The sequence below is a fragment of the Phalangium opilio genome, unplaced genomic scaffold, assembly GCF_054372755.1.
Source record: "Phalangium opilio isolate 3A_F unplaced genomic scaffold, DU_Popi_V2 ptg000037l_1, whole genome shotgun sequence".
NCBI lineage: Eukaryota > Metazoa > Arthropoda > Arachnida > Opiliones > Phalangiidae > Phalangium > Phalangium opilio.
In genome coordinates, this window is record NW_028324160.1 from 4,544,011 (window position 1) to 4,555,185 (window position 11,175).

An 11,175-nucleotide genomic window follows, 5' to 3' on the forward strand; every position below is an offset into this window, starting at 1 on the left:
ATATTTTCCGTAATTCAATACTCCATATCGAGATTTTGTTGAAAAATCGCGTTAGGCTTAGCGAGCTCAAATCACAACTTTCATAATTAATTATAAATTAACGAAAACGATTTGGTGAGTAATGTTTATGTTTTTATGGATATTTTAACAGCCTTAATCGATTAAAAATAACTTGTTTGCCTCCTTCACTATACCTTTAAGCCAATATTGCTTTCTGTGAACTTGCCAACGCGGTCCGTATATTGCAACAACGTTTGCTCCGATATGCCCACTGCGAACGCGGTGACAAACGTAAAGACGTTCAGTGTAACACCTCTCCGTGACGTCATCGTCACTCGGAGACAATGTTGGCACGATGGTATGCAGTCTGGTTTTATCCACCTGCGTTTATCCGGTTTAAACCACTTTTATAAATCCACCTAAAAATGAGCATTTTTCGAAAAATATAATAATTGAGTACAACGTAGGCGCCAAAAAGCGAGATGGAAGGCAAAGTTTTACCCATGTGTCTTTCCCTCTTATTTACATCAGGGGTTACATCGAAATGGTCTATTCCCATATTTTGTGGATTAGTTCGATTCGCCCTCCTCGCACTGCCAAGTAATATAATAAACTTGACAGGCAAATCAAAATACAATGGACATCAATTCTTAAGCCAAAGACGAATTGACTAATTTGGGGTTTTCCTAGTGAACGCCTTTCAAATTATCAGAAGAAAACAGATTCTTCTGATTTTTCTGAAACTAAGTTGTTAAATTTTTTCTTTCTCCACCTATTTTCGAAGTTGCCTAAGTTCGCCGTATTGCGCATGTTCTATTACATTTTTGAAAACAACAAACGTCTAAGGTAAAGTAGGAAAAGCAACCTTTCATCTAAAGCAAATGAAGATGGAGTACAATTCTCAGTTATTATCTTGAACCACAGCCCTAGGCATCCCTATAAATAGAAGGAAAGTGAAATAGATTTAGTTGAGTTGGATTAAACGTTCACATTAAATACCGCAGAGCCCGTTGGCGTTAATTCTAATTTGAAATTAAAATTAAAAGCACTGGACTCAATACTGAACTTTGTACCGGTGACACAGGACTCAACATTGACCTTTGCACAGGTGAAGTTGACTTAGATAATGGAGGACTAGGCGTTTCCCTAAAATCTTTTTTTTAGCAAAATAAGCATTTTTTTCTGATTTTTCCCGGATTAAATTACTAACCGGAAAGACCTTTCAACTTGAAATAATGTGGTAAACGTAGATAATTTTCCTAATCTTAAAAGAGTGCCATTTTATGTTTCATCAACACATAATCTGAGCATTCGTTAAGCGATTTTTGTCTTAGCTCCGTACGGACCATACGGATTGTATGCCCCTATCGGGAATCCTCGTCGGCATTGCCGACATCCGATACGTACGATGCGGACAGATGAGCGCGTTCTCATTTGAAACAATGGTAATAATAATAAAGTCCGATGCGTGCGATACGTGCGGTCCGTCCGATGACGATAGGTGTGCGCTTGCCTTAAGTGAGCAATCAGAAAATTTAAACTTTTCATCACTAGTTAGAGGGAGGGCTCTATACTGGGCTATGAGTCGGACTGAATTAAACACTAACCGTTCTCCAATCCTACTTCTAAAATTAAATCTATCTCTGTTGAGGCTTAATACTAAAGCCGACCGCAACCAAAGCATGGGCATAGGCGTATTTCACAACTGACGTTCAAAGTTACCGATGGAAAGGCCTAACAAATAAATGAGAAAAAAAATTAATGCCGGTAACAATGATCACAACTGAAAATAACAGCTAACAGCTAAAACGAACCCGAACGGTAAACACTTGAAGTTGGTCTCTCTGCGCTGCTGGTCTGCTACTCCTTTCGTTTATTTTCTATGGTAAAAATACTAACTTTAGGAGGTATTGGGATATTAGGCCATTTTGTGTTTTAAGACTTTAATTGTGTAGGAAAGAAAATTATCCTTTATAAAGAAATTTTGGATAACCATTAATATCATTATTGATAACTAGTTAAAATTTGAAAAATATTAATAAAATTTGGAGGAAAAGTTTGAAATAACAAGACTTCCTTCGAGTTTCATATTGAAGAATGCTCGTGTGCTTTATTGAACTATTTTATACAAACAAGACAGTCACTTTCAGCTTGAATTGTTGCTTGATATTTTATTGGACATACCCTAGCCCTTAAAAGGAGGATAAAGAGGAAAATAAAGTTATTTTTATCGATTCTTCTTCTAATTGTAAGACCATTTTGCATAGTGAAACATCCAGGAAATACCGTCTGCGTTCTTGAACAATTTATTACAAACAAGACTGTCACCTTCAGTTTCAATTGTATTTTACTTAACCTCCCTTAGCCCTTAAACACATTTTTAATCTTTTATTAAATGACAGACATAAACGCTAAATCGGGTTCAAGTCGATCGAGAGAGCGGGTTAATCCAAAGCTTCAATTCCTTCGTTCTCCAGAAATCTTGCAACGAGTCGGGACGTATGGGCTGGGAAATTGTCCTGTTGAGCCTGAAACCATACACTAAAACAATGTTTTAAGTTAGTCAAGAATAATTATCAGGTTATTAATATTAATACCGCTCACGACGTGGGCTGTTATTGTAATTATCCACTTCTTCAATTTAGCAGACGATGCGCCCTGGTCAGTGGTCATGGATCAGTTTATTTATTCCAGGCTAGAGCGATCACTGGCCCAATGTCCAGTTTAAAAAAATCCTTATTTCCCACCCTGATACCAGCAATCTTGTTTTCCCAGTTACGACGTCATAAAGGGGACTTAAATTCCTTTTTTGATTGGTTGTTTGGTAATAGGAGAATTTAGGGAACTCTCGACCAGTCTGGAAGGTATGTCTCGGGGTTGGGTTGACCAAGGAACTTCCGGTCTATGCAATTTCAATGTACCCGGAAATACCTCGGTCAACCGAGCCTGCCTTTAGAGCGTACTAAGAGGGGAGAGACAAAAATTTACACTAGAGGAAGCTACACTTTCCATTCCTGGGGCGTGTATCTTCTTTGTGGGAAGTAAGGATAATTTTTAAACTAGTCCTTGGGACCAGTGTCTCCCCTAGTGTCCTAAATAATAAAGTGGTCTCCGGAGTGGTCCCAGCCTTTGTTCTCCTACAGATTTGCAATTAATAAACTGGTCCCGAGGACCTGTAACCCCCATTTTTTAATTAAAAAACTAGTCAAAGCAATTAATAAACTGGTTTTGGACCAGAGAAAGTGTGCTATTTCCCAGATTGCTCTCGACGACTGTCTGTATAGTAGTTTTTCACTCGTACTGGGAAGCAGCGCATATGTGAGAACACTTTTGTAAACAAAATTATGATTTTTCGTGTTTATTATTCATTGTTCTCTTAACTCTTGGTTTCGTTGTAGAATAAGGATGATAGAGATTTGTCCAATTTGTTACCTTACGCTTATGGGTCTTGATTCTGGTTTTTAAGAGAATCCCATTCTCAGGCTTTTTATTTTATAACGCTGTTTAAGGAATTTCGCTAAGCCTCGGTCAAAATAGCGTTATGATAATCATGTTGATGTTGTTGTTATACGATAGGCAACATCAACTTCACTTATTTGGGATAAAAGCCAGTCATTAAGATTACTGTAGGTAGGTTCAAATAAATTATAAACAAATTAATTATTAATCTTACTGGTAAATGAATCAATTACTACATTGTTTTCTGTGACAGCTAGGACACATTAATATAAGCTGTAGAGGTTACACCTCCGCTGCCGAAACTTTGGCGATAACTTTTCAAGGGAAATTATGGCAAACAGAACTGTATAGATTATTTAATTTAATAACATTTTACATTTGCATTATTTAAATTAAAACTCTTCATTAAAGGTAAAAATTATTCCGGTTAATTGAGTTCTCAGTTAGTTTTATACTCAGTGCCACCACACGGAGTAAAATCAAGTAAATTAATTTTTATTTTAAATACAATTTTAACGGTAGTAAAAAGCACATTATAGCTTGGAAATTACGCATGACGTTCATGATGGATTTCCTATAAGCGTTAAGTAAGCTTAACGATAAAAACAAATAGAACATTTCTACTCAAATTTTGGTGTTGAATATCAAAGATATTGTAGTTTTCTAATTAATCATTAGAAACACATTATATTTAAGAACATGTTTTATTAAATATTACAATGATTAATTAATGTTGAATTAATATAAAAAATTGGATTAAATCATTATAAAACTGCACTCCATTCCCCCCCCCCCGCGTATGAATTAAAAAATTGGAATAATTGACGAAATTAAATGATTAATAGAAAACGGATTTAATAATTTTAAAACGATGTAGTTTTAATAATTTTAGAACAATGAAATTTTAATGATTTTTACAAAATAAAATTTAAAAAAAGGTGAATAATGATACTATATAAAACAAGAAGTAAAATTATACTCTAAGAAGAATTTTATTGGAACACTGGAAATTAAATAAACGATATAATACTGGTAGAAAAGCCAGTAACAGCTAATTATAAGGCTAGTTTAAAGTTTAAATTTTCGCGCGTGTTATTAAAAGGTCCCTTCATTGTCACCCACAACGTCCTGGCTAATCCATTACTATGAGACTTTACTCATAATAATACATTTTAGCCCTATCCAAAGTTTTGCCTATTCTGGAGAATTGTGCTCAGAGTTTTAGGGCTTAAGGAACTATATTTCGTCATTCATTATATTTGTACCTAAATTTTTTAATATGTTATATGATATTCATGTCTAACACATTAAAAACTGTTAACATTTTTTCCAGTGCCCCAGCTTAATATAATTCTTCACATTATTTATAAGAACTTTAATTATTTATTTTACTTAAAAAAAAATTAAACTGTCTGCTTGACGACAGCCTCCTCCTTCCTGTCCCTGTCATCATCCTCCATTTAAATGACGACATCTCCTTGCCCTCCTCCTTTTTTTCTTTTCCAATAATATAAAAGGCTTTTAACTATCTTTATTGAATTTAGACTATATGTTTGTTTGCTAAGCCATTCATTTGGTCTAACAATTATTACACACAAGGAGGATTCATACCATTTACACCTGAAGGCCAGGAGGAAAAAATGTAAAAGGGGTTTTTGTCTTCCAGGTAGCCTGCCCTCCTGGCGTAAATGGTATGAATGCCCTATATGTGAAAACTAAATATAGTTTAGGGACTTGACTTTGGATAGAAAAAGGACCGGTGTTTACAATTAACTAGTCATGAGAGATAGAGGACAGGATAAAAAGTGTTGTGCTGCCAGTCTTGCAGCCACGGAGTTGTATCATTTCTTAAAATACATCTCCGTGCTGGTAGTATTCTACAGGGCCGGTAGGCCCTTGTAGATATGACTTGATACCGTTTTGTAACGTTAAAGTAATATTCACCTGCTTTTGCTAATTTCCTATGGAGATTAACATGGGTTTTTCGTGATTTTTCCCCACCGATAACTTAAAAACTACAGCGAAGATACTTTTCGGAATTATCTTAAATTAACAATTAAGTATTCAGGGTGTGCTATCATCCAGTTTGATCAAAACGATTAAGTCTAAGTATGTTAATTTTACTTAATTACAGAAGTACGGCTTTGACCATCGTGATTGGACATAATAATTAGCTAGATCTCTTGGAAAACTCAATGTTACTACGTATCTGTATTGTGGTGGTTATCACGTCCGCTTCACACGTGAAGGTCCCAGGTTCGAGCCCAGGTAGATACATGTTTTAACCATCGTGATTGGACATAATAATTAGCTAGATCTCTTGGAAAACTTAGACTTACCACGTGTCTGTGGTGTAGTGGTTATAATAAATATTTAACAATTATTTCACTTCACTTGGTTTAATAATGTGACATAGGTAGCTTACTTTTTCCCTATTTTTAAAACCATTAAACTAAGTAATATTAGAAGTTCAACAGATTGTCTAAAAAAGATGTTAAAAGCCACTGTAAATGGTGCTTAAATGCCTAATATTTCCTTAATACTTGCAAATAATATTAGTAATAGTGAATTGATCATAGAAATGGGATTAAAGTACACCCTAAATGATGTCTTTTTGGCACTGGAAAAAACAGCATATATGGTGTTTGAATGCACCATTATATTTTAGAGTGCAAATGTATGACGGTAAAGCAAACATAATTATTCAAAATTTAATTACATTAAGACTGAAGTGACAGATATTATATAAAAACGTCTCGGTTTGGACCAAGGCCGAAAAAACAAACGATTTGTGTGAGGTTTATCAATTGACTGAAGTTCAGATATTAAAATGTTTTTCTAGTTATTTTTATCCACTCAATCCTTAATCAATATTTAATCCAATCAACTGATTTTACTGTTAATCGATCTAGTCCCTCTAAATTAATTGAAAAAATTGCATATCTACGCTTTTTCAAGAACAATTACATTTTCCGAAAACATTTTATCATGAAATTAATTATTTTAAAGGGAGTACTTGTTGAGGCTACAGTATTGAATATTTGAAATGTTCTACTGGATGTCTAAAAAGAGCAAGCGAACTTTGGCATAACTCGAATGGAATATGTAAATATTTAATCGTGGATATTTATATACATTTAATTTCGTAAAACCAAATGCTATATTTCTATTATCGCCTCTATGATGGTAGAGTTGCACTGGATCTTCTATTTCCGTACTTGAGAATTTCTTGGTCATAACTCAGTCTATGGTAATATTGGCTGAGTGTGTTGCGACGGCTCAGATGACCCATACACTGAAACCACTGGTGATTATAAAATGCCATATATTGGGAAAATAGAGGAAGGGAGGGGGTGTCGGAGTTAAATGTGACCTTCTTGGCATAACTAGTAATGAATGATTTGTTTAACCATATTATTTCCGCGGGAAATGAATATATCAAGTACTGAGAAGTATTTTTGTTTATGTGTTCTTTACCCTTTACCACAAAGGATAAACTTTGTTTCTTTGTCTTAAGTAGACGACATTCACTGTAAACGACAGTCTTATCAACAACTTAAACAGATTTAAACTTCTTTTGGTGCAAACTTGAAAATTTGTCAAGCCAGCGACAATTAAAAATATGTCGGTAGAGGGATTTAGCCACCACTCCCCTGCTACGCGTGATGAGCAACTCCGCCTACTTTCCCCGTCTCTTAGACAACGTGTTAATGACCTGGTCTACGTTTTTGATATTTATAAAGGCAATGTGCATACTGACATGTCTTCGCTATTTCTCCCGTCAACTAATCTACGTACCAGAGGACATCCTGCTAAACTGGCGAAACCTGTGGCGAAGTCATTTCCTAAAGCTAGTCACTTTACCTCAAGGGTCATCAATGATTGGAACTCGATACCTGAGGAGTTGTTATCATTGGAATCTTCTACCAATTTCCGTCACAGTTTAACGGCTTGGATCCTGGACAATTAATTTAATATTTTTCGGTTCATTTGTTGTACCTTAATGCTTTTGGGGGTTGCAAATAAGTCAATTTGGCTTAGCAACCCTATCCCTCCAATAAATAAATAAATTAATAAAAGGTGCTCACAAGTTAGTAACCATCGACACGAAATCCCTTCAAAATAATTAATTTCATGATAAAATGTTTTCGAAAAATGCAATTGTTCTTGAAAAAGCGTAGATATGCAATTTTTTCAATTAATTTAGAGGGACTAGATCGATTAACAGTAAAATCAGTTGATTGAATTAAATATTGATTAAGGATTGAGTGGATAAAAATAACTAGAAAAACATTTTAATATCTGAAACTTCAGTCAATTGATAAACCTCATACATATCGCTTGTTTTTTCGGCCTTGGTCCAAACCAAGACGTGTTTATATAATCAAGAGTGAGTTGATCTTATTGAATAATTGGCTCTAAATTGTTATAATATTTAAATGACATATAGAGCAAATAATTAACTATGTCTCGGACGACAGCTTATTCTGTATTATACTCTGTTACAGCAACGGTTATCAGCACGCTCAAAGCTAGGTCTCTATGTAACGTAACTTTGTATGCAATGTTAAGAGACGAAAAACTTCAGTATCTTCAGGATTTAAAATATGCGCGAGACGCGATTTTCTTACCTCCAATGCACGCCTGCACGGACCTTTAGGCCTTAGTTTCAAATACGGGTGAAATTGCCTAAGGCCTAGAGGTCATTGCACTCGAGCTAAAAAATTCACGGATATTTTAAATCCTGAAGATCCTTATTTTCCTCGTCTCTTGTCAACGCGTAAAAAGCTACGTTACATAGAGACCTAGCTTTGCAACAGCTTTTTGACAACCGTTGTTGTAACAGTGTATATACAGAATAAGCTGTCGTTCGAGATAGGGAGTTGAATATCCTATAGCGCGAAAACAAATTCACTCACGCGCATTTTTTATCCATGGTCACACAAACAGCTTCTAAAAAAAGGATCCCGTATCTTTGAGGGCAGGGCAATTCATAACGAGTAGCAAACTCGCGGACGCCGCCCCCCACGTTTACCGCGACCGACTCGACCACCACGACCGCCGCTACCGCCTCGACTACCTGTTATTACTGACGTACACGTTGCCGGTTATTTTCCAGCTGTCCATTTTTTCTAAGCCTTGGCCGGTTAACCAGGATTGAAAAAAAATCACAATTAACGTTTGAAAGTGCTCAACTATCAATTTTCAACTAATTCATATAAATAAACCTTCAAGTTGTTAAATATATGACTTAGCTTAAAAACAAATTAAAGAAAATTTATTCTTGATAACTTTTGGCATAGAACTCACTTTTGTTCCTTTAAGTTTGAATTTTGACACACTAACTATAGCCCACTCAATCACGCACTTCAAGATATGCGACGATACCCAGGCTACGTCCATGCTTGAGTACCTTATCCATAAGACCTTGGAAGGTGGAGGGAGCGTTTTTGAGGACAAATGGCATAAACGTGAACTGATACTTTCAACTGTGAGTAATTAAAGCAGTATATTGAGAGCTATCGTGGTCCATGGGTATCTTCCAAAATCCAGAACGTATAACAAATTTGAAAATGAACACTGGGTTCCAAAATGTGTCGAGAATCTCATCTATTAGTGGCAAAGGATAAGAATTAGACAAGGTGATGTTATTAACAGCCCGGCTGCCTAAGCAAAAACGTCCTTCCGAACAATCCGTCTATGGTACCACGATGGCGGAAGTTGAAAAAAGGCTATTAGACGGACAAATGATATCCAACCTCTGCGTTTCCTCTATTTGATCGTGAAAAATTCACCGATGGAAAGAATGTTTTTGGATGTTAACGAGCCTTCCAGACTTTTGGCCCTGTAATTAAAAATTAATAAGGGTCTTTCTGAAAAATATATATATATTCTCACCAGAATGAAGACCATAGATTATGTAGAATTAATTGGACGTTTTCTTTACACTTAAAAAGTTGACAAAATACTGGTTCGTGACTATTTAAGTCCAGCGTTTCTTCGGGGCTGGTGGTAATTTCTCCAGTTAGAATGGGAATCGGCTTCAATTGGTTCCTAGTGAAGAAACGTACTTACAGTATTCTAACTTACAACTACCACTAAAGGAACTGCTTGACGTTCCTCCAAATTAACGTCAACAATTAACTTAGGTTCATCGTCCATACTGTCATTAACAACTTCTGCCTTGAATTAGATTTCTCAACGGTTTACAATGGTTTAAGTTCTTCATTGGTATCTGACAGTTTTGGTTCAGCAAAGGACTGCAGTAATTTAGATTCGTCAACAATCTCCAGTATTTCATTGTCTGCCAGCAGATCCTGTTGCGCGCTAGGAATACGTGACAAGGCGTCAGCAACTACATTGCTTTTTCCTTTAATGTACTTAATGGGGAAATTAAGAGCCTGAAGTTAGTCTATCCACCTCGCGAATTTGCCAGTTGGGTCTTTTGTTTGCAGCAACCATTGTAGGGCGCTGTGGTCGGTCCACACGTCATAATCTGAACTTTCGATATAAGGCCTAAATTTATCCATGGCCCAAACTATGCCTAAACATTCGCGCTCACGGGCTGAATAGTTTTGTTCTGATGGAGATAATGATCTACTTGCATAATAGATAGCATGCATGGGGCCCTTCTCATCTGCACTCTCTCTTTGCATTAATACGGCACCTAGGCCTACGCTGGACGCGTCTGTTTGGATGACAAAGGGGAGATCGTAGTGAGGGACACTCATGACTGGAGCTGATACTAATATATCCTTAAGCTTATCAAAGGCTTCTTGTTGCTGTGAAGTCCACTTAAATTTCTGATCTTTGTTAAGGGGGCTAGCTAATACAGAGAAGCCATTCACGAATCTTCTATAGTATGATGCCATCCCCAAAAACCTGCGTAATTACCTTAGTGTTTTTGGGATGGGGTAATTAGCTATAGCATCTACCTTTGATGGGTCAACCGCAATACCATCACGAGAAACTAAATGACCCAATATTATGGTCTGATCTTGACAAAATTTAGTTTTCGTGGCCTTGACTGTCAACCCAGCGTCTGATAATGTTTTCAGAACCTCATCTAATGTGTCTAAATGTTCTGAAAATGGTTCTGATATAATAATCAAGTCATCTTAATATGCCATGACTCCTTTATGGCGAATATGAGAAAATAATACATCCATCATTCGCTGGAATGTGGCGGGCCCATTAGTAAGGCCAAACATTAATACAGTGGGATGAAAGAGCCCACGGTGTGTAACAAATGCCGCTTTTTCTCGGCTACCCTCCTCTAATGGCACTTGCCAATAACCAGCGCGTAAATCCATGATAGTTATGTAATTTGGTTTCTTAATTGTATCTAAAATATCGTCAATGCGTGGGAGGAGATATCTATCCTTTCGTGTGATTCCATTACGGGCCTATAATCATTGCATAAGCGCTTAACTGATTTCTTAGTCGTTTCGCTTAACGAATTGGTGGGGTTCTCTCCTCTATCGGGGTCTGCTTTATTACCTACTAATATAGCGGCGGAAGCCTAAGGGCTATTGCTCGGTTCTATTAGTCCTAATTCTAACATTTCGTCTAGAATGACGTCCATTTCAGCTTTCTTAGCCGGAGAATAGCGGTAAGGCGCGGAAGCTATGGGTGCACTATTGCCTGTATCTATGTAATGATTGGCTGAATTAGTAAGACCAGGTGTTAACGAAAACACACTCTCATATTTATAAA

General features: G+C 36.4%; 1 protein-coding gene across 1 annotated transcript; it reads left to right on the forward strand.

Annotated features, from left to right (window-relative positions):
* Positions 1 to 7,081: 7,081 nt before the first annotated feature.
* Positions 7,082 to 7,429, forward strand: LOC149683450 (uncharacterized). Its single transcript, XM_089871270.1, has one exon. It carries the CDS (start codon positions 7,082 to 7,084, stop codon positions 7,427 to 7,429), a length of 348 nt encoding a protein of 115 aa, XP_089727396.1.
* Positions 7,430 to 11,175: the final 3,746 nt, after the last annotated feature.

Excerpts from the sequence above, each read along its gene's own strand:
- LOC149683450 (XM_089871270.1), top strand. The coding sequence starts at position 7,082 with ATGTCGGTAGAGGGATTTAGCCACCACTCCCCTGCTACGCGTGATGAG.